The sequence below is a fragment of the Nasonia vitripennis genome (assembly GCF_009193385.2).
Source record: "Nasonia vitripennis strain AsymCx chromosome PSR unlocalized genomic scaffold, Nvit_psr_1.1 chrPSR_random0002, whole genome shotgun sequence".
Classification (NCBI taxonomy): domain Eukaryota; kingdom Metazoa; phylum Arthropoda; class Insecta; order Hymenoptera; family Pteromalidae; genus Nasonia; species Nasonia vitripennis.
Genome location: NW_022279661.1, coordinates 132,120 through 158,809, shown reverse-complemented (window position 1 = coordinate 158,809; position 26,690 = coordinate 132,120). Strand labels below are relative to the sequence as shown.

At 38.5% G+C, this 26,690-nt stretch overlaps 1 protein-coding gene and 2 long non-coding RNA genes across 4 annotated transcripts in view; all 3 read left to right on the top strand.

Moving 5' to 3' along the window:
• The window catches only part of LOC116417962, a 229,226-nt gene that overhangs the window by 83,015 nt on the left and 119,521 nt on the right, over positions 1-26,690 (top strand). The window contains exons 5-7 of the mRNA XM_031933158.2: positions 18,848-19,026; positions 23,063-23,167; positions 23,306-23,414. Coding sequence (XP_031789018.1) covers positions 18,848-19,026; positions 23,063-23,167; positions 23,306-23,414 — 393 coding nt within the window. The remainder of the gene's footprint in view (positions 1-18,847; positions 19,027-23,062; positions 23,168-23,305; positions 23,415-26,690) is intronic.
• Positions 14,320-14,945, top strand: LOC116417963. The gene is made up of 2 exons (XR_004228144.1): positions 14,320-14,436; positions 14,872-14,945. It is a non-coding gene; the product is annotated as an uncharacterized LOC116417963 (long non-coding RNA).
• Positions 16,360-16,809, top strand: LOC116417964. 2 transcript variants are annotated; one of them, XR_004228146.1, is made up of 3 exons: positions 16,360-16,480; positions 16,547-16,604; positions 16,684-16,809. It is a non-coding gene; the product is annotated as an uncharacterized LOC116417964 (long non-coding RNA). The 2 variants fall into 2 exon arrangements; XR_004228145.1 differs by lacking the exon at positions 16,360-16,480 and having other exon boundaries at positions 16,494-16,604.

Genomic DNA, 26,690 nt, shown 5'->3' with positions numbered 1-26,690 from the left:
CGTTCACTAAGTTAAAACTAAATTAAAATCCAATCGTGTGACACTTCTTTTCTACTTTTGCAAACGAGCAACCGACGTTTTTTTTTTTTTAAATCAAAATGGCGGAACAAAACGGAGGAGCAAACACTATAGCAAACCTAACGCACCACCAAACCATCACCGATGCACTGCTCACTACTATGGGAGAGTGCATGGCGGTGCAACAGTCCCTGTTACACATACCCATATACGATGGCAAAAATATGCCATTAAAAACTTTTCTACAAGACGTTGAGAACGGTTATAACATCTGCCCCGTAGGGATCCGGCCCACTTTTTTTAAAGGAGTAATAGCGAAACTACGCGATACTGCGCGAGACGCAGTAGGAGACACCGAAATAACACAAACGTCTCAATTAAAGGATATTTTAAGGGAATACTTCGCTCCTAAAAAGAATTACTCGCATTATTGTGCAGAACTGCAGTCAATCCGTATGCGGCGAAATGAAACTGTAATGGAGTATTACAGCAGAATTAAGAAAATCATGGACAGCGCTAAGGCTTCGCTGAAAAATTTGCGCAAGAGCAGGTGCCCCACATGGTAACCATGTTAGAAGGGATAGCATTAGAGTCATTTAAACGAGGCCTGTCTGATGATTTATTGTACGCAATGAGCGTCCAAGAGCCCGCTACTCTTACCAACGCTCTGAAGATTGCACAGAGAATCGAGAGAGATATGACCAATTCCAGCAACATGAAGGGATTAGTTAACTTTGTGCACCATTCACCTGACCGACACGTACAGTTCAAAGACGAAGCACAACATCCATGGCGTAGTTCCGGAGGTCGATACGAAGAAAACCTAGAACGACATAGAAGTCACAGTCCTTCACCTGGGCCGAGCTCTATCCCGAGCCGTCAAGAAAATGCTTACTCTAACAACAGAAGAGAGTCAAGATACCAAAATCACCTTGAAAATCAACCAACACGGGAAAACAAAATCAATACGCCCTACAACCGGTCGACAACTCCCCCTCGGTATCAACAACAATATCGCTCAAACACTCCACCACGAACTTTTATGCCCCAATACCCACACGCGCCAATGCCTTACGCTTACATGCCGCCACCACCTTTCGCGTACCCCCCGATACCATACGGAATGATGCCCCCAGCACCGTACCTCTACAACAACCAACAGCCAACCCCTATTAATCGAACAAACCCCAATCAACACGAACATTTAAACGGACCAACGGCCCGACGAACAGACGCCTCGCCGAGCCAACAGAGCCAAGGTCAAACCACGGTCAAATTTTTGTCAGCGGAAACACTCAACAAGAAGGCACTGGAAAGGCAGCAGCCCCACTAGTAGTGTTAAATGCTCCAGAACTCAAAGCAGCATCTCAGTTCATAATCGATACTGGAGCCGAAGTGAATTTGATTCACGTATCACTTCTGAAGCCACAGATCATGATAGCAGGTCACGAAGCCATGAACATCACAGGTATCACTAGAGACAGCATATTAACTGCTGGATCCACTGAAATAACGTTCTTCGAAAAACCAATAAAGTTCCAGGTGTTTACAGACGACTTACCTTTGCCAGTTAAGGGAATATTAGGAGTGGATTTCTTAAAAAACGAATCAGCCGAAATCTCGTTTCACCACAATGCCCTGATTACTTCATCGCAGCCTATAAAACCAATCCGATTTACAAATTTTGAGTATAAAAAGCCACGATCGACTAGCTACATCCTTCAAGCACGATCTAAGCAGAAAATCAAAATACCATTAGCATATTCTGACTTAAATTCTGGCTATTTACCCCGACTTAAAACACCAGAAAACTTGTTTATCGGAGAAGCATTAGTAACTAACAACAACAACGAATGCTTCGTAATGGCAGTAAACGCTTACGATGAAGCCGTCGAAATAAATATACCAGAACAAAATTTGCAAGAATGCGAATATGACGATTCAGAAGATTTTTTCTCTTCAGACTACAGCGATGCAGAGCCCGTCGCACCAGAGGAAAGATTCAACAAAATAAAAGAATCATTACGGCTAAATCATTTAAATGACGAAGAAAAAGAACATGTTTTAAAACTAATTGCGGATTTTACACACCTGTTTCACTTACCTGGAGACTACTTGAAAGCCACTAATGTTTTAACACATTCGATACCCACAACCAACGATATACCCATAAATAAACACAGTACAAAGAACATCGACAGAAAAAGGAGGACGCGAACAACATAACTCAAAAACTCCTAGAAAAGGGTATCATCGTGCACTCCACTTCTGCATATAACAGTCCAGTACTGATTGTACCAAAGAAGCCAAACTCAAAGGGTGAAAGGCAAGTTAGAATGGTAATTGATTTCCGTGCTTTAAACGAAGTCACCATAGCCGATGCCCACCCGTTGCCACAAATAAACGATATTTTGGACCAACTAGGAGGAGCCAAGTATTTTAGCACCTTCGATTTGGCCAGTGGATACCACCAAGTGAAAATGAATCCGAAGGACCAACATAAAACTGCTTTTAGCACAACTACAGGGCACTACGAATACACTCGTATGCCGTTTGGCTTACGCAACGCGCCTGCTACCTTTCAACGCCTAATGAACCTAGTTTTATTGGGATTACAAGACGTTGAGCTCTTAGTGTACCTAGATGACGTTATTATTTACGCATCTACTCTTGAAGAGCACGAGAAAAAGGTGAGACGATTCTTCCAAAGACTCGAAGGCGCTACTCTTTCATTACAACCAGACAAGTGCGAATTCCTAGCTAAAGAAGTGCAATATTTAGGACACATTATAACTGAAGAAGGAGTAAAACCCGATCCCAAGAAAACGGATGCGGTAAGAAATTTCCCAGTTCCCAAAAATCAGAAAAACATAAGGCAATTCTTAGGACTTGCCGGATACTACCGCAGATTTATTGAAGGTTTCTCAAAACGTGCCAAGCCCTTGTCAGATTTGCTACAAAAAACTAAGGAATTTAGATGGGAAAAGGAGGAACAGCAAAGCTTTGAAGACCTCAAGGAAGCCCTCTGTACCGCACCTGTGCTACAGTACCCAGATTTTGATAAACCGTTCATTCTAACAACAGACGCCAGTGATTTCGCAGTAGGAGCCGTCTTAAGCCAAGGAGAACTCGGACAAGACAGACCCATAGCCTATATGTCACATATAATGAAACCCGCAGAACGAAACTACACTACTACAGAAAAGGAATGTTTAGCAGTAATCTATGCTATCCTTCATTTTCGCCCGTATTTATACGGACAAGAATTCACATTGGTTAGCGACCACGAACCATTAAAGTGGATAGATTCAGTCAAACCACCAATACAAAGATTGATAAGATGGCGAACGCGATTACGAGAATACCAATATAAATTTTTGTACAAACCAGGACGCCTAAACGTTAATGCAGACGCTTTATCGCGCAACCCAGCAATAGAAAATGCAGTAGCGTTACCAACGTCATCTTCCGCTAAACTTAGCCAAAAATCCACTAAACCAACCAACAAAACTGACCCAAACCCCGGCAGAAGATACAGGTATGGTACAAGAGAAGTCAAACCGTTAGAGTCAGACTCTGACGTACCAGGGAAAACCATAGCTGAAAGAATAGCAGCACGCAGACAAGCTAGTGCAGCCTCCAAAACCGGAGTAATTCCCAAAACAACCACTCAAACCGCTAATAAAAATAAACCCTTGACCTTACAGAAAACTAAGACAGTAAGTTTACCTAAGCCCACAACCAAGGAAATCAAAACAAAACCACCGGACGAGGCCAAGAAACAACCACAATCCTCCACAAGCAAACGGTGTACGCCTATGGTCAATACCAACGTACCTAAGCCCATTCGAACTACCGAGTTCAGAAAACAAGTTACTTTTAGAAATCTTCCGGACTCCGATACAGAATCAGAGCCCACCAAACCAAGAGCACGCAATAGCGGCTTTCCCAGCTTAATTCAGGAAAAACCTCCTACTACTAGACCCACAGCGTCTTTAGGAGAAGAGTCAGAAGAGCCTAAGGAAGCACCCGAAAGAAACGTAAAAACTGTAACTCCACCACCGAACTCGTCTGATGAAAGTCACTCCAGTAATCAAGATTACTGGTGGGACAGTGGACAAAGTAAACTGCGAAGTATGCTACAACATCGACCGATAGCTCGTTCCACACCTGTCGACGAAGACTTGTGGACTGACAGTGAACACGAAGATCGGGCATTGAGTAACTTAACACCTGTAAGCGAAGAAGAAAACGATGACGAATCGCACCCCAACAACACAGGACGAACAGACAATGCGTCACCCGTCGAAGAAGTAGAGTCGGACTCTGACGAGTCAAACACTGCGACGGACGACGAAATAACGCCTGTAAACGTACCAGCCTCTGCAACGGTACCGCCAGGTTTGTTTTACCCAGATTTTCGCAAACAACCCGAGAGTAAGCTAAAGGTAAAATTAATTAACCAAGCTTTGACACAAAGTAAGGATAATATTTTACATTTTACGTCAGCAGATTGCGAATTCACTACGCAAATTTCTAAGTTACTTCTCGATTTAGGCAAAATAGTGAAAAATGACATCAAACAGGCTAAACCAAAAAAGGGCCAAATAATAGTAACCCCAAAGACAACCACAAAGGTGCTAACAGCAATGCTAATCCAAAGGCATTTTGACGAAGTCAATATCAAAGACCTAAAAGACATACTAACGACACTAGCCAATACTATTCAAGAAAACAACATAACAAGTATCAGAGTGTCCAAACAACAAGATCTAACAGACAAACTAAGTTTTTCAACCTTCTTGGACACACTCCAAGAATGTTGTAAACTTTGTAACTGCACCATATACGTATGTTACGGGACCTGCACGATACCTACCGAAGATATTCGAGAAAGCATTATTTTCGAATATCACGATAGTCTAGTCGGAGGACACCGAGGTGTGACTAAAACTTACCGACGCATACGAGAAAAATTTTACTGGAACGGTATTAAGTCTGATATTATCGAATACATCAGAAATTGCAAAAAATGTCAAGAGTTGAAATTGGTTAGAATAAAGAACAAACAACCAATGATAATCACTGACACCCCGATAGAACCGTTCGATAAAATCTCAATTGATACGGTCGGACCACTACCAACGACTGCCGAGGGTAATAAGCACATATTGACAATACAAGATAATTTAACAAAATACTGTGTAGCTGTGCCGATACCGAACACCAAGGCAGAAACAATTGCTGATGCGCTAGCCAGGCACGTTATAACATTGTATGGCGCCCCCAGAGTAATATTATCAGACAAAGCACCTGCTTTAATCGGTAAGGTTATGCAAGATTTGTCAAGAATCTTTAAAATCAAACAAGTCAACACCTCTGGATATCATCCACAATCAAACGGTAGTCTGGAACGAAGTCACTTGGTATTAGTCGAATATATTAGACAATACCTAGAAGATTTCGAAGATTGGGACAAGGTATTACCTTTTGCAATTTTTTCATATAATACAAGTGTACACGAGTCCACTAACTTCACACCTTTCGAACTAATATTCGGAAAACCTGCAAGAGTGCCCACCGCATTCCCAAACAATCAAACCGAAACCTACACTACCTACATGACCGATTTAGTCAATCGAATGAGTGACATCAGGAAGTTCGCTAGCGAAACATTAATAAAATCAAAAAACAAGTCGAAACATTACTACGACCGACAAGCAAGACCCAACACTTACAAAATAAGTGATATGGTTTATATAATCAAGGAACCAAGAATAAACAAACTAGACAAAATGTATAAGGGTCCGTACAAAATAGTCGACGTACTCGACCAAAATAACGTAGTAATAGAGGATGAAAATGGGAAACGAATTTTAAAACATATGGATAAAGTTAAGCCAGCTTACTACAGAAATGATTCTGTTGCAGATGAAGCTTGAATTGCTAATCCTGCTGTTAGTAATAACCATCAAAGGCTCAAAGATAAGACCTTACTCAATTCAAAAAATAGAGCAAAACCCGGGGATATACTACGAACGGCTGGAAGACATCCGCTTCACTCAAGCTGACTGGAAGATTATAGTGTACCTAGACTTGACTAAACTACATTATAACGCCTCCCAACTGACCAACTACATCGACTCCATGAAAGATATTTGTAAGCAACCTTACTGGTGTGAAACACTCACACAACGCACAAAATACATAGAACACGAGATAAAGAAGGTAAATAATATCTACATTGAATTAATGGAAACTATAACCGAAATCGAGCCAATAGACCCAACCGAAACCAAACCACCCTCAAGTATTAGAAAACGAAGCGCTCCCCTCGGTTTTATTGGAAGTCTCAGTAAAAGTTTATTCGGAACATTATCAGAAGCAGACGGAGAATACCTAAACTCAAAAATTAATGAATTATTTAAAGGTCAAGTCAAACTCGCAAAAATAGCGCAAGAAGATGCACACATTGTTAAACACAAAATATCGTCCATAGAGCAAGAACTAAATGAAACACGCAAATTATTACACGACAGCGTACACACTTTCTATTTTAACACCAAAAAGAAGCTGGACGACTTAACTGACATGTGGCACAGACATAACTTCACAAGATATTATACCAACGTAATATCTGAATTAGAGTCAACCCTCAGTTTGTACGAAGATATTTTTCAAAGCACACTAGAAACCATACGATACGCAAGGAAGGGACACCTGCACCCCTCATTAATCTCAACAGAGAAACTTCACACAATAATTAGACAAATAATGGATTCGCACCCCGATTACGAATTTCCTATCCCTATTAAACACGCCAGGACTGACAAGCTAACGGATATAGCAACCGTAAAATTAGGTTTTAAAAACAACCAATTTTTACTCGAAGCCACAATACCCATGTTAACAAAATTTAGTAACGAATTGTACAAAATGCACCCCGTACCAATAGTACAGGAGCAAGAGAAGCACATATCTTCCGCTTTTATTATACCTCAAGCACAGTACATTACACTAAGTAACGACAAAAGAGCCTATAGCTTCTTGTCGGACGACACTCTACACAAGTGCAAACATACGCCCAGTTACAAAATATGTAATCACGACCAACCAGAGTACGAAGCCGACGACGACATGACGTGCGAGTACCTGTTACTAAACCACCCAAATAAAGAAAATTTAAAAAAATGCAGTATTACCTATACCCCTAAACAATTTAAGCACTGGACACATTTAACGTCAATAGACGCATGGTTGTACTCACTACCCACCGAAACAAACATAAAAATTTTATGTCCTGGAGAACAGCAAGAAGTTGTGAAAACCAAAGGGGTCGGCATCCTAACAATCCAACCCAATATAGAAAACTCAGACGAGGAAACACCAGAGAGAAACCAATAAACGATAACTACAAAACAACGTAAATACAAAAAAAAAAAAAAAAAAAAAAAAAAGGATAAAAAGGGAGAGGACATGTTACACATGTGCACATACATGCATGGAATGTACAGCTTAAACCGCCGCAAATACTAACCACGCTTGTAAACGCTTGCGAAACAAAATTTTGTCATAAACTAATTAATTCACATGTTCACAGATGCATTCTGCCTGGATAATCACCACCGTGATTGCCTTATGCACGGGGGTGCACGCCTACGACATATGGAAATTCGCCAACAACCCCGGATTGTATTTCGAGTTCCTGGGCCATGCACACCTTGCAAATTCACGTTCATAACGTATATTGACACTGAGGCAATTAAATTAAACCGAACCGAAATCGAAACTCAGCTACACGTTATGCTATATGAGTGTATGCGCATGCATACAGTCTGTACACCGCTCAACTTTCAAGCAAACTATATAGCTGAAATGACCTATCGAGTGGACAATTTGAAAAATAAACTAAGCACATATACTAGAGACGTCATTAAAGAAGAACTAAAATATACCCCTCGCTTACACAACAGTAAATACATACAAGAATCTCAAGAAATACAAGACAAAGATATCTACGAAGCTACTACCATAATGTTCACAGAAATAGGCGACCAAATTAAACGACTACAAGAAATGCAGCACCAAGCCGCACAAATAACACAAAGAATAAAAAAACAAGAAAACGCATCAAAATTCATGGACATGGCCCAGGCATGGAACTTCGCAACTGAAACCAGCTTACAGTACCACATTACGCTATACACTGCCATAATACGCATCAAGGAAGCAGCGATACAGGGAAAAATCAGCGATCACCTACTAACACTACAATCCATACAGCAATTAGAAGATCAGTTAAAATTCAAAAAAGAAGGACTAAAATTACCCAGTAAAGAGATCATATACCAACAATTAACAGAGATCACCGTACAAACTACCAACACTATGAAAATTACCATTACTCTGCCTCTTTTTGACGATAGTACGGCTGATTTATTCAGAATGATACCAGTCGAGACACCTCAAATTGATGGAACGACCGCATACGTACAGCCTAACCACGAATACATAATTCAAACCGACGAAAAAGGAATACACTATCTAATAAATCAAGACGAATTAAATAAGTGTACCAAGGATAATCACGATCACTACTGCAACCTACCCGCATTGGCGAGACGTAAAAACTCTTGCGAATGGAACCTACTAGTAAACAATCCAGAAACGGATTGGAACAAGTGCAGCATTGCAGTCCAAAACCACAGTACTCACTTTTGGCACCAACTGGAAACCACAGGTGATTGGCTGTTTTCGATCGGTCAAGAACAACTGGCCCACGTAGACTGTACCCAACACCAAAGAGAAGATTTCGAAATAAGCGGTTACGGCATTTTAGCATTGGACGCCAATTGCAAACTCCTTACTAACGAAGTCAGACTACAAGGAGAACCCAGAAGACCCGGTATACGACCCATGATCCAGGCCACCCTGCAGCTAAACCTCCATCGGACCACCGCAGCCACCGTAATCAGCGACATGCAAATTCCATTAGTTTTAATAATTTTTATACTATGTATAGCCGCCTCATTGTACAATATTTATGTATGCGTACATAACCACAGTACACCTAAGCGCCCCAAGGTAAGCTTCAACCCACAAATTCGCACCGAAATCACCGATACCACAACAACTTTCTCCACCTCCACTTCTATTCACGATTCCAATCCTTACCTAGTACCTCGTACACAACCTAGCCACATACATGCTAGCACCACCTCCAGCTTTGAAGAAGCAGTCTCCGAAAGCCTAACTACATTTCACTCCTGTCCTGAACCCTTACCCAAACAGACGAAAAACGAGACAAATGTAAACACTGATACTGACGAATCAAAGAACTACGTCGAAATTACTGACAACCACACCTTAACGGACTATCCGCCTTCGACAGTTATTTATTTACCTGATTACGCCGAAGCGCCGGCGCCGCGTTCCATAGTGTTCGAAGCACCTATTAGTTTTCGCGACACGCAACAAGCAAGTCAACACCGCACTGTAATGGACTACCGACAACTAAACAACACCAGACTAGCGTCAATTCGCGAAGAATTAATATTGTAAAGATGCTTATAAAAATTAATACGATATAAGAAACCCAAGAACAATTACACACTCTTCACACCAAATTTTAATATGTCATAGTATAGAAATAACAAATCACTTAAGGTATAATAGTTCGAGTCATAGCTAACTCAAGAGTTTTCTTTTTTTATATATGTTATTAATTTTTATAATAACCCAATAACCCAATAACCCAATAACAAATCACTTGATATAATAGTTCGAGTCATAGTTAACTCAAGATTTTTTTTTATTATATATATATACATATATGTTATTAATTTTTATTGTAATCCACACAGTTTATATACTTAAGCCGCTTCACACTCTGCGCACACATCCCAACAAACTACAAAATAGGTATTTCAAACCGAAATTAGTTATCAGCACCACTGATAGTAAACGCAAATTATACGTGTTACTAACAATCGGCTCGCCGTCACATACACCGATAGCCGACCAACAAATCTCACCAGCTTCCATATACAATTCAATCTCACTGTAATCACCCGAATAATACGCGCATCGAAGTTCATCGCGGCTAGGCGTATATATTCTTCCGTGTCATTTCCGACTTGCGTATACTCATGACAACACCAGACTTCGCACCACGGGCCAGCGTCCACACAAGTTGTACAATCATAAACAGCGCCATATTAATCTAGAAATCCGAGACGAAAATCAAATTAATAAACACGCAAAATAATTCATACTAACAACCAAACCAACGCGATCTCTTACCGAATCGAATACTCGTAGACTTAGGATACTGTCGAACTGCATACGACGAGCTCACCACTCGAACTGAGCCGTGTCGAAAATTCGGACACCAAAGAAAACCTCACGACACTCTCGACGGACTATTAGGGCCACTTTTTACCCGCGGACATTCATAAAACAATAATGACATGCGGATTAAGCGAAGCTTAACCGTGACCGCCTGACCCTCCATAAAACATAGGCAAATAAAAAAAAAAAAAAAAAAAAAAAAAACAAGTTACATTTATATACATACTTATAAACGCGACATATTAAGTTTAAGTATTACGATCTAACAGATGGAAGCAAGATTACATATATTATTAACCAATAGTTTGACACGACCTAGTGACTTACATTTTGCGCCCTTGCCCTGTGTATATCCCTCCCAATTTGTCCTAGACTGCAAGATGCATAACAAAATAAAATTAAGGGGGAGGCACGAACATTAATAACTACAGAGTTCGCAATCACCACACTTACGCCTGGCAATGTGCAAAATTTCCAACCAACTGCCCTACGTTAGTACGGCCAAGGCCACTGAAAAAAATAATTTTAACCGACAACGCACAAACACAGCCTCATAAAGGAACCCTGTTGTAAACTACGCCAGCAACCGAGTTGTAAGGGACAACGGTCAATCAGAGTCCTTTATGGCAGGGCTAATCGCTCTGCGAGACTCCATATGTACCGCCTCAAGGTAGCCCCTCCCCCTACGCATCTGTTATTACCGTTGGTACGTGTGCAGCATCCATTTCCCCGACCATCCATTTACCCGACACTAAACACGATCCAGGCAAAATCATAAAGTGGCCGTCACAGGTTTTGTTAAACCAAGACTCACTTATTAGTTAAATAATTATACGTGCATAGGTTCATATCCGTATATACAATTGCTCTTGCTACCATTTATTAGACCATACTAAATAAATTCGTAAGCAATGATAGTTCAAATATTGTTATTAATAAGTACAGTTATAGTTAAACAACTCTTTTAAGTATATACTCTAGTAGTCATTACGACTACCATATTTCACTGATGTTTAAATTAGTTAATAAGACGCAATGTACAAGGCCTAGTGATTTTACTACAAACATGAGTTGTTGACGTTTATCGGGACGATGAAACTTTCTGATAAGGGAGGTGTAATATCCCACAAAAATTTTAATTTTGCGTATTTCAATTACATACAACACCCGTTTGCGTAAAATCACTAATCCTAAATTAGGCCGCTCGCGCCGATCCCTCATACACAAACACTTATAAAAATAGCCGACACGTGTGTCTCACACATACTGCTACACTTGTGTGCGTATTCAATTTTCGGCTACAGAACTTTGACCTCTTAATAGTTTAGGATAAGGCGTTGCGCGACCGATCGCCCGCTCCACGGCAGCATTATCAATTTTATGACTTGAGCCGCCAAACAATCCCTAAGCATATTCCTAGAAATGCCAAAACTATCTTCTAATTTATTATTTGATAATCCGAATATAGAACCAGACATTAAATAAAAGGGGATCGATGGCCAGCGCAAGAAGCTCATTAGTTCTATAGCCGTCACTCTGTGCAGACCGCGTCATACAGTTTTTAAATTACTCTATATATCGAAGTGCCTTATGCGAGCACACATATATTTTATAATTAAGCATTTACGAACTTCAGTTTTCGATTATTAATCTAATACCTGTAATTGTGTACCTCCAGTTTTAAGTATAATAAATAAATATTGGAAGTGTAGCAATACAAAATAGAATCAGTATAGTTATTCGCCGCTAAAATTACCTACCTACGATTATTAAATACATTCCATACCGAAACATCCTAACTCATAAAGGTAAGTCTTTTAATTATTATAACTATTATCTTAGTCTCATACACCTGTATAGGTGTTAAATCAAAATTCCGCTAACCCTCACTTCCTCCTAGCCACGCTCAACCCGTCACTAGTGCAAGCCGCTCGGCACTATGTGGCATTAGAAGTAGTGATTGAGACGCGTTTATGATAATTTAATTTGTCGGTACGTCACAGAAGCTACGTGCCAATGAATTGGCAGCGGTTTTTTTCTCTCACCCTGTATATCCTGTATAACTGAAAAATATAAAAAAAACCGCTGCCAATCCATTGGCACGTAGCTTCCTCCAACGCGGGAGCAAAAGGAGAATATAATAAAAAACTATGTTCTACGCCGATGAATCATAAAAATATATTTTTAAGTCTGTTGTTTTTAAAACGAAATAACATAAATTCCGAAATTGTGATTCATCGCCCTGGTGATTTGATTTATGTCGACTGGAAGTAATTAATTTTGCCCTGGGGCTTAGGGCCATCTTAGGGCGTCGCAGAGATGGGGGTGGCGGCGGCGGTGTCGCCTCTTCCGCCTCTTCGGCCGGGACGTCCTCGTCCTCGGGCCCTGGCACCACTTCCTCCTCCTCCTCCTCGTCGGGGAAGGATGCGATGTAGCCGCAGCCTCCTTCTCCTCAGCTAGGACGTTGAGGACGCGCCATCTGGCGCTGTCTAGGATGGCTTGGGTAGATAGATAGATAAATCGTTTATTCTTGGTAGCCAAAAAAAAAGAAATATTACAGGTTAAAAATTACACATGATATTACATTATATCACAGTCTTATAAGAATATGTACATAGTGTAACGCTTTGTCATACATCACACACACACATGGAACGCTGGCCGAACACGCCAGACACACATATAGATAATAAATAAATAAATAAATAAATAATTATTGTCAAAAGACTTGTCATACTAGGTGTAAAGGCCTAGTTGGTCAAGAGGTAGAAAAAATAAGTAAATAGAATGTATCGTCAAAAGACTCGTCGAAGTGGGTGTAAAAGGACCAATAATAAATAAATAAATAATTAAATAATATATAAAAAAATACATACACCTATACATAATAAGGCACAACCCCTGGCTTTTAAAGTGGACAGACACCGTGGGTTTGCATCAGATGCCTTTTTACATTTGATTTAAATAGACTTAAGGAAGGCAGGCGTCTGATATACCATCTTATTTATCCAAAAAACTGAAACAAAATAGGCCCTTCTACCCTAAGTGGCGTGGCCTAAGTGGGGGAGGGGGAGTAGGTCAAGTGTCAGTAGGTCACCACATGTAAACGGTAGCTAAGTGGGTCAACGGGTGTAAACGGTGGCTAAGTGGGTCATTAACGGTGTAAACAGTAGCTAAGTGGGTCATTAACAGGTGTAAACAGTAGCTAAGTGGGTCATTAACAGGTGTAAACAGTAGCTAAGTGGGTCATTGAGATGATTTATGACCCCCATATGTATATAAAGTGTGTACATATGACCTACCCAGAAAACATCGCATGCCGAGCAACATCAGCGCAACCGTTGCTCGGCGCGTTTGCCGTCATATTGCCGTCATTTTGCGGTCAGCTTTTGTCAGGCGCACTGTAAGCAGGCAAATTGTCAGCACGCGTGCCGACAAATTGCGGGACATGTTGAAGTGACAATTTGCCTGCAATTTTTCAGTACACTGCGCTGTTTGTTTGCAATGCAACTTATCAAAAACAGCGATGATGTTGCAATGCATTTTGTTGTACAGAAATTAAGTAATTTTTTGAATACAATATCCCGTTTCGGAGCAAGGATGCAAAGCAGACGCCATCATATTTGGAGATGAGTCTTCTGCAGCAGTCTACGTTTACTCTAGCACCGCGCAGTAGTACAAATTGGAGCAGCAGTAGAAGTTTAAATAAACATATTTACAACAGTTATAAAACGAAAACTATGTGTGTAGTGCAGTTATTAACTCTAGTGCAGTAGTTCTCATGAGTTTTGTGCAGTTCGGAGTCTTCAAAAATCCAACCATGAGTATGTATACTTTGACCTAACCTCACAATCAATCTCAGTCATATTTAATCAAAATTAAAACAGAGATTGATTGTTAGGACATTGCATTTGAATTATTCTATAAAATTGTTTACTTCAAGTAATTTGTTTATTTAGCAGGGTCAGTACAAAGTTGTAGCAGTAATTGAACATCGGCCAACATAGCCATGAACATGCGGTGGGAAGAGGCTGACCATAGGAAGCAGCTTTTTGGAAAAAATAAAATGTATGGTGCAGCAGACAAATATCTTGGTCTTCAAGAAAATGTTGGCTTACATTCCTGCAATCATGTGAAAACTTCCTCTTTGGGTATCAATTTTTCTACATTGTCTAAGCAATTATGTAGAGTTTTACATGAGTGCCATTGTCGTCATTTATACTGACACTCTTTATCACTTCTCAGCTGAAGATGAAGAAGATGAACAAGTTTTATGAACATTCAAACGACGACCAGCAGCCTCAATTAGATAAGTAACTTTTAATTTATGCTGCGACATTTCTATATTGTAATTGATGTAGATATTCAGAAAGTTATCGTATTTAGCTTTTGCATGAAACATTTACAAGAGTTAAAAGACAAAGTGCGATAATTTTGTGGACATGAAAATAGTTTCGTTAGATTTTGTTACACAGCTGATATATTTGAAATTGTGTTTTCTAGAGGGAAATCAATTAAACTACGTTGGATCACCTTCATGTAGTCACTGGAAAAGCAGAAGTTATCATCGAGGGTAGCAACAGCATAGAAGGCCACTAGAAGGAGGCTGTCCAGGCGGCTGTACAGGAAAGCCCAGCCTTATCAACTGCGAGTGAAAAGCTGACAGTTTATCAGTCTCCAGCAACATCAACTGGACGACTCTCAACATTTCCTTTTTATTTGCCATAGATTCCCATCGTATAAATTTACAGTTTTTGTTTACAATATATTTGTAGTTGCAGGTTCAGAAACGGAGAGCAGATTAAGAAGCTGACCATCCATCGCACTCTCCAGTAACATCAACTGGACAACTCTCAACTGCAATAACATCTTACAGGTATGATCTGCGAGTATTTAATGTCTAATAATATTACTTCTACTAAGTACATAAATTTCACATAAACTTTCATGTGAAATGTAGTCTGGCGTCTCTTTATCTTGATGAAGAGGTGCTTTAATCGTGCCAGTACATTAATAACAAATCCTGTACATTTCCTTTTTATTTTTCATAGATTTGCTTCGTCTAACCTTGCAGTCTGAAACATATATCATAATATATTTGTACTTGCAGGTTCAGGACTGGAGAGCGTACAAAAAGCTGACCATCCATCGCACTTTCCAATAACATCATCTTGGAGGACTCTCAACTGGATTGCTGTCTAGCAGGTATGTGTTGAACAAAATTTGTTAAGTAAAGTTTGCTGAGACCAATAGCTTTGTAATGTTTTTTATAGTAACTATAAAATTTTAGAGACCTCAAACTAAAAAAGAAAATTAATTTCACTGGTCATGCTGTTGCTGTTCAATTTGTTCGACATGCTGTTTCAATTCTTTTTTGGATAGAGGTCTCTAAAAATGTACAGTTATTATAAAAAGTATTGCAAAACTATCTGTCGATGCAGATATCATTTAACTCTATCCTGTAGCACTGTTTACCTATATAGCCAGACGCGCATACCAGTTTGCGGGTGTGTCTTTACAGGTAAAGTATGACACAGAGTAGAGTTAAATGAAATCTGCTACGGTAGATAGTTTTGTAATAGGTTTTATAATAACTGTAAAATTTTAGGGATCTCAATCTAAAAAAGAAAATCAATTTCACTAGTCAAGAACCTTTTAGAATTCATACATTGACAAGATTTTTCAATTCTTTTTTGGATAGAGATCAGTAAAATTGTACAGTTATTATAAAAAGTATTGCAAAACTATCTACCGTAGCAGATTTTATTTAACTTCACCCTGTGACACTGTTTACCTGAACAGCCAGAGGCGCATTACCAGTTTGCGCGTCTGGCTGTTCAGTGTCACAGGGTTAACTTAAATAAAATCTATTTTATTATTCATTGCTTCTATTTTATATAATTAATGTATACCATTTGCTGTATCTGTGGTATTTATTTATTTATTTATACATCAAATATTTTCTGTTTCAGGTAAATGCAGTAGCGCTTTTTTACAGTTTTTACCATTATTTTTATATTACATTTGTATATTTATTTAAAGTTTTTTCATAAAACTGTAAGAGAGCGCTGGAGGGGCTAAGAAAGGGATGAGCCTCACAGGGAAGGGCGAGGTCAGGGCCCTTCCCAACCACCCCCCCAAAAAAAATAATTAATATAATTTCTTTGATTTATTTCAGGATTTCCTTTTGCAATCCATCCGCAGCCCACTTACGTACTAGTTAATCTATACATCAGGTAAATGTTTATTGAATATATTAATTATACATTATTATAACAATTTTATTATTATATTTATTCATTATTTGTTTTACAGGTTTGCTGTTTACTACTTCAATAACCTGATGTCCATTGGCAAATAATTTTATACTTGTTGTATTTAAAAAAAATGTTTTAATGTTCTAATAAAATTAAAAAATAAATAAATTTGTAGATTTTTGAATTTGCGCGCCTTTATTTGTAGATTTGTAGGTTAGGAACGCTCGCCAAATGCGCATCCGCGCTGTCAAAATGACCGCAATATGCCTGCAATATGACGGCATGCACGCCGGCATTTTGGGCGGCGTACAGCGCGATCCGCGCCGCGCTCGGCAATTTGACCGCAACTTTACGTCAAAAAGCCGGGGTAGTTTGCCCGCTCGTGCGCTGCGTGCGCGACGTCATGTTGCCTTCAAATTGCTTGCATTTTGCCTTGCGATGTTTTCTGGGTATATGTATAAACACTAGGTCAAATGATTTATGACCTATTGATAAACTATAAGTGGGTCATCTACGCCTTAGCAGACCCAGCAAGTTTTGTGGAGAGCAGACGCCAGATGTTTCCCCCTCCACTTTACACCATACCAGCCCAAAGCATCCCTAGACGCAGCTCTCGTGTGTTTGCAGACACCAGATGTTTCCCCCTCCACTTTACGCCATACCAGCCCAAAGCATCCCCAGACGCAGCTCTCTCGTGTGTTTGTACTTTACACCGTACCAGACCCATGCTCTCTCTCTCTCTCTCTCTCTCTCTCTCTCTCTCTCTCTCTCTCTCTCTCTCTCTCCAACAGAGAGAGTGTTGGTTACCGTATAGCGGATCCCCAGCGTGACGCACTGTAAAGAGATTATTACTACGTTTTCAAATATAATGGTGGCCCTGAAAAGGGCCGATTGTTATTTTTTATGTTATAAAATTATTGTTTTTTTAATTTATTATATCCATCTTTTGCGGGAAATGATTGGGTATTTGGGGAAAAGGATACATGATTCGATTTTGTCTCTGTAAATGCATGGTTGGTGGAAGAGTCTTTATCCTTTTGATCAGATGATTTTAAGAGAGGTTGCCTCTCTTCCCATGTGGACTCGATGCCTCGATGCCTGCTCTGCTCCGGCCCCATTTTGATATTTCCTCTTTGACGGTTGCGTGAAGAATTAATCTCAACTGTTATGATTGTATGCATATGTATCCTACTACACGGTGCCGCAAAAACTACTCTAAATTTTAGCTTTGGGGATTTTTTTTTGGGGTCTTTGGGTTTTACACAAGAAAAAGATCATTTTTCATATATTGATATAATTAATATTTATTCAAATATTGGTACAAAATATTTACAACTTACAATAAAAACTTATAGCGGAAACATTACATCGTATAAATCTTTTGCTAACCGTGATAGGGCAAACGAGTAACAAAATGCACGAGCTGGAGCATCGTCGACAAAGCACCTCAATGTAACAGCAAAGTTTCTATTCATAAAGTCAACACCATTCTGAAGAACCTGAAGCAAGTCCTGAATAAATGGTTGAAAAAAGTTCAATGCGCTCGATGGCTTGGCAGGACCTTTGAATATTCCAACCATCTGTGGAAAGCTGTTCGGAAAATTCGCTATTCTAATTTGAATGGGCCACAAGACAATACGACTTAATTGATCGAGAGAAGCTCCGACTGTGCTGAAATCGATCTCGATATAACGACTGTGTAGCAAGTGTGACGGAGTCGAAGACAATATGGGTCCCCATTGCCCTGAGCTGGACGACATGTAGACGACATGCTTGCTGCATTCACGATTCCCGTTGCACCGCATATCGAGCATCGTGCATGCACCACGAATGACGCGAAAATGTGTACTGACCCACACGATACACGCGATTATCTTTCCCAGAAAAAAAGTTGCTATCTCTTTTAGCGAGCAACAATAGCGTGAAAAAACTTTATAAATAACACTTTTATAAATAAAAATATCGGTTTGTATATACATTTATAAATTAAATGCTTATGCGTCCCATTCCAGTTCGTTTTGATAGTTATTTATATTTCGTTTCCATATGTAAAAACGTTTGAATCGTCTTTCAAATCTAATTGTATTTATAATTTATCTCCAGGTATTTCTAATTCCTACCATCGTGTACCGTGCACGGTACACGGTGGTATTATTATATTATGGTATTATTATATTTTCTATATAATAATTCTATTTCTAAATCATTATGCTTGTTTCCAGACTTAATTCATCGGAAGGAAACAAATCTATTTTCAATGGACCAGAAGAAGCTCCAAAATTCAATGAGCCCGCAATTGTAGTAACAAAGCACAGAAAAATTACCGCATCTGGATCTGAAACTAACGAGATTCGAAGAAATATTGTGAATCATGAGGAAATAACCTTGAAACGAAGACATGGTAACCTACTGCTTCATTAATTTTTTTGAATTCAGAATTCTAAACAATCATACCAGTTTTGAATCTTATATAGTGCAATTGTAGAAAACGCCAAAGGAGTTGTGCTTACTTAATTTGTATTGCAAATATTTAGTTAATTTTAATGCGTTTTTAGCATTATTTGTTTGTGTTTCAATGTGGTAAAAATTAATAACAAATTCTTGTTTTTTTTTTCTTTTAAAAAATTGATTACCCTATTTGAAAAAATCCCATTTGATAAAATCATGTAATAACATTATATGTTTTTATCAAATTTACCATCAATTTCACAAAATAATTATCAACAACTAAAGATCTGCAAAAAATATTTTATTAATGTTTAAATTATTTTGCAAAAATAATAACTTTACATAAGAAATTAATTTAGTTGTATGGAATAGTCATTGCTGTGCAAAAGTGACTTGAGCAACTTCTGAAGATCTATAAATCAAATGACTGCCGGAAGATTGACTCTATCGAAGAAAAATCAATATGAGATATAGTCGATCGATTTAGCATAAAATTTCAAAATATGTTTAAAATTTTTTTTTGAACTTTTCTTTTGAAAGGCAGTTGTAAGAATTGTATTTTAATTCATATTCCCGTTAACAAGTTTATTTTATGGTAGTTCATTTAGCATTAATTTAATTCTGAAAATGGTTTACAATTATTTCTTCAACAATCCCACCGTAAAATTTGAAAAGTTGAAAAAGTAGATCATTGTTTTTGTTTGAGAATTGCATAAATGAGACGCTGCTGAGGATGGGTGGTTAAAAATAAATGCAACACTTCCAAGTAACAAATTTAATTTTCACATCACTGATTGAAATGCACTTAATTTATTTTATTTACAATATTTTACAGTTTGTTGATTTTCTAAAGAATTAGCACTTGTTTGTATTTTAATATTCACTGTGTTGAGTAATGTAATTTGAATTTCACTTTTAATATGCAAGTCACTATTAGATTATGGCAATCAATAACCTTGATAAAATAATCCTCGTAACTTGAGTTGAGTTTTGCCGACGATTGTTGAGAAGATGTAATATTGCCGTTGATTGTACACCAGCTGTAACTCCACTGAGTTATAACTACACTAACAAGGAAGGTACCCCAACCCGACCTTACCAATTTCAACCATTCTGTAATATGTTGTAGTATTTGAAAAAATAAGAGACACGTATTTTTTTTTTCGTGCCGACATCCACTTTAAAGGGGTGAAAACAATCCCTAAATTTTACCCCAAAAATCGTTTTTTTATTATATCTCTAGATATTTTAGAATCTCTAGAATATTTTTAGATAAAACCAAGTGCAAAATATTTTTCATAAGAAACGTAAGATATTAGATATGTTTATGACCTAGGGGGTTGCAACCCTTATTTTATATATTAAAAAATTATTATTATTATTATTATTGTTGTTGTTGTTGTTGTTATTATTATTTTTAATAGACTGTAGAACGGGGTACTTATTCCTTAAGCTTGCACTGTACGAAGTGCAAGCTGGACCGCTATCCCACGATGCGACGGGACTTAATCCTCGTCAGCGGTTACCCGCGTTGCAAATGCAGAGTTCAGCTCTGCTTCTGCGAGCTAATGCAGCACAAATAAGATACTGTAATTCTAACATGGCAGCAGAATAAAGATAACTTAATCTTGTAAAATAATAAATACTACTTTTAGGGGTGACTTTAATGACGCTTTTTACACTACTACATTTAAAAAAATACTGTAACGGAGTTTTTCCTCTAACTCTATTGGTCATAAACCACGTTAACAAATACACTAATAACTCAAACCCAATATAATCAGGATTTCGCCGAAGCACAAGTTGCACCGGTTAATTCTGGACCAGGAACTAAACTAAATGATCTCGCGCCAGTAAATTCGGAACACGGATAAACACAAATTAATACACGAGTTATTACTTTAAGTAAAACAATAACTATATTCTGAAATATAAATAAATAAGAATACAAAAATCCAACTACTGGAGATTGCTTGCCGTTGCTGCTGCTGATGACGATAGTTTATACTCGATAAGCACTCACCGGCTTATTACTCAATCACTGTATCAATTCCTGTCAGGTTCCTTACTGAAGCCTTCTGACAGTTGCAACAATAATTAAAAAAAAAACCAACAATCGACAACAAACTCAACAAAACTCGATAACTCTCAACAATACTCTATAACGCTCTATCATACTCTGAGAACAGCTGAAAAGCTAACGGCTGATCAAACCCTTGTTTGTCCTACACGTATATCAAAGATTAACAGTACAACAACACAGTATCGACGCGAATAGTCAAAATCCCATTTTGACTATATAATTCGCGCATACTATATTGGACTCACACCTTAATACGCAGAGCACACCGATAATAGCGAACGCCCCACTACGCGGCAAGCGCGTGTGACGTCACGCTTCTAGGCTTGCAGCGAGAGCGGCTCTCACTCGCCGCTCAACCGCTGGCCGAGTATAAACACAAGATAACAGGCAGTACCGACGTATTCCGTCGCAATACATATCATGGTTGCTTTTGATATAATTTCTGTTTCCACGTGTAATGGATCTTAAAAAAAAATAATTGTTCATCATTCTTTCCTCAAAATAACGAATTTGATACCAAATTTGAGGTTCTTATGATAAAAATAATAGTCCAACAAAAAAAGAAATTAAAATATTTATCTATTAAAAATAATAATAATAATATAAATAATAATAATAGTAATTATATAAGTAGTAATAATAGTAATAATAATAGTGATAATAATAATAATTACTTGAATAAACAATAAAGTTATGAAAGCTGTGCTGATTATGGGGGTGACTATTTTCACGCTTTTTTACATTAAAATATTGCAAAAAAACGTATAACATTTGCTAATGTTAGTTGTAATTTACATTTCATTTTCACGAATCTTAAGAAAAAAATCAATTTATCGTCATTTACATGCAGTCAATTATTTTAAGGGGTAGTTTTTATGTTTGGAGTGGTAAATTAAAAAAATGCTGAAACACGTCAATTGAAATATTCGATAAAGTAAATGGAAATGCTTTATTTTATTTCTTTGAGCTCATATCTTGGTTTTTATAGAGAAAAAATGCATTAAAAATCTAGTTTTTTTAATATATAAAATAAGGGTTGCAACCCCCTAGGTCATAAACATATCTTATGTCTTACGTTTCTTATAAAAAATATTTTGCAATTGGTTTTATCTAAAAATATTAATTAGAAGCCGAGATATAATAAAAAAACGATTTTTGGGGTAAAATTTAGGAATTGTTTTCACCCCTTTGAAGTGGATGTCGGCACGAATAAAAAAATACGTGTCTCTTATTTTTTCAAATACAACATATCACAGAATGGTTGAAATCGGTAAGGTCGGGTTGGGGTACCTTCCTTGTAAGGAGAGCACATATTGATGTTGCCTCGAGGTAATAAAGATGGCCGTTGATAGTTGAGAGATACGTTGAGAAAGCAGGTGGTTTGAATATGCTGACTTACGTGTCTTTGCAATATTATTGATTTGCCGGCCGTAGGGATATTGATGTTGCCTGCCCGTGAGGATGATTTATTGCAGCTGATGTCAATTTTGATAAAAATTCCAGGAATTTTGATAAGAAACATTAGGAGTGTGAGTCGCCTTATGATACTTGAGAATCCAAGAGACAAGTGAGGTCGAGGAAGAAAGTCTTTCTTCCTCAATAGCCGTTGACACGAGCGGGATTCAAAACAACTCCCTTTGTATATTGAAATGTGAGAGTGAGAGAGAGGACCGAGGAATGAAAAGGACAGAGAGAGAAAACGGTCGCAGCACTGGTCAAGCGAATGACCAGCCCTGGATAGTGCTGCCGCGACGAAAATACGTGCGACCGAGTCGCGCTTGCTCTATATCGCAAAAGCGCGGCGCGCGCAACGCGAAATTCAAACATTCCCAAATAGTTTCTAATCTTGATAAACTTGATCTTAGTATGAAAAAACGTAGCTAATAGATAATTAATTGTTTTATAGAAGAAGGATCTAAGCCTATATTTGATCGGGAGGAAATAAAACAGTTTGAATCTAAGTCAATCGAAGAACATCGGACAATTCGAGATGTTAGAAAAAACAATTTAGGTAAGATGATTTTGATAAATTATATATTAAATATTGAAAGTCAATTCCAAGATTTACAATATTTTTCAATAGTTTAAAAAAATCGGTCATTTGTTAATATTTGTTGATAATAAAAATGTTTTTTTTTGCTTGTTATAGTGGAAAAATCATCATCATATACCAAACGCCGATCTGTGTCGTTAAGTCCTCGCCGGCATCGAAGTCCTAGTCCTCGTGCTGACTCTAATACATATACTCACCGGTCAAGGTTTGTTCAAAAACAAAATAGAATATTGTTTTTATTAATCTCCTTTATATTTATTACTTTTTGCACTTAATTTCCCAATTTATTTATAAGTGTTTATGTCTGTTGACTTTAATGCAATTTTACGTATGAAAATATTCAAAAAAATTTTCTGCTATTCATTAAACTGTTATGGACGAGTTTGTGAGACTCTTCCTCAACAAAGCAATATTTATTTTTTTTTGTGAGTTCAAAAGGGCAGCTATACAGCTGTCGGACAACCACATGGACTCTGAGGATATGTGTCTGCCCCCACGACCGACTCTCTATTCTCTCTCTTTAGTGTGTCTCTAGTGTCTCTCAAAATTTGACGAAAAATCTAAATGACAGCTTACTTCCCCTCGGCCGCGCTACAACGTGGGTGCTTGTTGCACTCGTTAGGCCTTACGGGACCTGGCAACAAGCTACGCACCGAAGTTGCAACGCAGCTCCTCATGCGTGGCCCTGTCTATCGGCGGGGAAGTTGCTTAGATCAGCGAGATTCATGGCCACTTGATACTTTTGTGGCTTTCAGTCTCGCTGTGCCTTTTTCACGTGTGGAACTTTCTCGATCTTATATTTGAAATTATTATTTCAAATGCGAGATCGGGAAAGTTGTCACGTAACATCCTCCCCCCCCCCCCCTTGAGAACGTTTCTCGTCCTCGAGAAACAATCGTGACATCGTTAATCGGTGGTATGTGGTCCCGGAAGTTGTTCGTTTATATTGTTATATCTTGTGTCATATTTGTATGAATGGATAAGAGTTGCAATTAAAAACTTGGTTTGGTATAAAAGTATAAAAATATGTTATTTATTTATTTATTTTTTTTTTGGGTCCCCCTACTTTTGGTACCATTTTACAATAAACCGTAGTATAACTTGCTATGTAAAAAAAATATTAAAGGTAGGAACAATAATGATGGGATGAATTTTTAGTGTGGTGTGTCTGATAAGTATGTTTCTTGTATTATTATCACATCAGGTGATGTGGAACCTTCTCAGTCAGCTTGCCCATCTTCTGTGGATGTGTTTTCTTCTTTTGCTTTTTCTTGGTCCCCTGTGCAGTTTTCTGAGTGAGCGTCCATGTGTTGGTATTGTATATACTTGCACATTCTTTGTGCTGCTTTAGAACACTACTATTTTGTATTTTACATACAAACTAATGGTCCTCTTTATTTCGAACGTCGCACATTTTTCCACAGACACTGTGTTTCTTCCTATGTTGCGTTTCATTCTTCTTGATGTGTCGCGCATTCTTATTTAGTTTTCCAGGTTTGTATTTAAATGTGTATTCATAACCTGTGAACCTGAACATCCATCTCATAAGTCTTTGTCCAGGGTCCTTCCTGCTGTGCATCCAATTTAGAGGTTCGTGGTCGGACACCAGTGTAAATTTACGGTACAATAAGTATGGTCTAAACTGATGTAGAGCATATAGTACCGCTAGGCATTCCTTCTTCGTTGTGGAATAATTCTTTTCAGCTTTGTTTAGTGCCCTCGATAAATATTGGACTGGGTGGTCGAATCCGTCCTTTTCTTGGCTCAAGACTGCTCCAATCGCATAATCTGATGCGTCAGTGGTTAGTGTAAACTCTTTATCGAAGTCTGGGAATTGTAAGATGGGTTCTTCCATGAGGCACTGCTTTAATTTTTCAAAACTTTGTTGGCACTTCTCGGTCCAGTCGAACTTCACGCTCTTTTTCAATAAGTCATTCAAAGGTTTTGCAATCTTGGCAAAATCTTTAATGTACTTCCGATAATAGCCAAACATTCCAAGTACTTCCCTTATATTCTTTGCGTTTTTGGGTGTGGCTAACTTAGCTATTGCTGCTACCTTCTCTGGGTTTGGTTCCACGCCTTTTGCGCTGATTATGTGTCCCAAGAACCCCACTTCCTTTCTGAAGAATTCAATTTTGTCCGGTTGTAGAACTAATTTTGCCTCCCTCAGTATTTGCATTAAATTTCTAATTCTACCTTCGTGTTCTTGTAGATCTTTGCTATAAACGATGATGTCGTCTAAATACACAAGCATCTCAATATTCTGAAGTCCTGTCAGTACTTTTTCCATTAGTCTTTGAAAAGTTGCTGTAGCATTTTTCAAACCTTCTGGCATTCTAGTGTACTCATAATGTCCATTGATTGTGGTGAAAGCGGTTTTGTAACAGTCTTCGGGTGCTATTGGTATTTGTTGAAAACCGCTTGCTAAGTCGAATATGGAAAAGTACGTTGCACCTCCTAATTGATCCATGATATTCGCAATATTTGGTAATGGGTATGCACTTCTGATTGTTTTTTTGTTTAATTCTCTGAAATCAATTACCATCCTCCATCTTGGGTTTCCATGACTGTCGGGTTTATTTGGTACAATCCATATTGGTGAGTTGCAAGGTGAGTTAGATTCCCTTATGATTTTGTCTCTAAGCTTCTTGGTTACACTGTCTTTTACAACTTGCTTGTGTTGCGGTGGATGTCGGTACTGTTTGGTGTTTGTTGGCACATCGTTCTCTAAATGTATGTGGTGCTGGATCATATGAGTGTATGGTAGTTTGTCACCCGGTAATAAGAATCGATCCAGATACTCTTCAATTATTCGGTCCACTATGCCTAATTCCTCTCGATTCAGATGGCTTCTTCTTATGGCTTCTTTTACGTTCTCTAGTCGTTTCATGTTATCTGTTATTGTATTACCGTCAAATTCACTATCCGTTTCTTGTAGGAAGTCAGGTCCAGTGTCGAAGGTGAGGTGAAGGATCTTCTTCTAGACTCTTCTAATAGCGGTATCGTTGAAACTCTTGATTCTGGAACTTTTGGTGCAGGAAGTAGTTGGGGCAGTTATTGGTCCTTGCCACTCTCGTCAGATTACAGATATTGCAATAGCGAACGAACCGCAGATCTTCTCGTGGACCATCCATGGGGCCACAAGGCTGCGTAGCATTTCGATATCTGTCTGCGGTCGGCCCTGGACCTCTTGGTGGTAGTTCGATGTTGGCTGGCCACTGCCTAGTGGTTCGCTGCGTTTCAAGTTCCCGGAGTTGCTCCCGGATTTCCTCTAGTTCCTGAATTTTCCGAAGCTGCTCCTGCTTAAGAGCTTTCTTTCTCTCTTCTTCCTTCTGCTCTTTATGCCACTGAGCTTCCGCTTGCCGTAGGTGCTCCTGTAGCCTTACCGCCTTCCTTACTTTTTCCAGGAAGTCTTGCGAACCGCCTCTTGGCGAGCTCTTCGACAGGTCCGAACATTGACCTCCAGCCTCTCCCAGCTTTC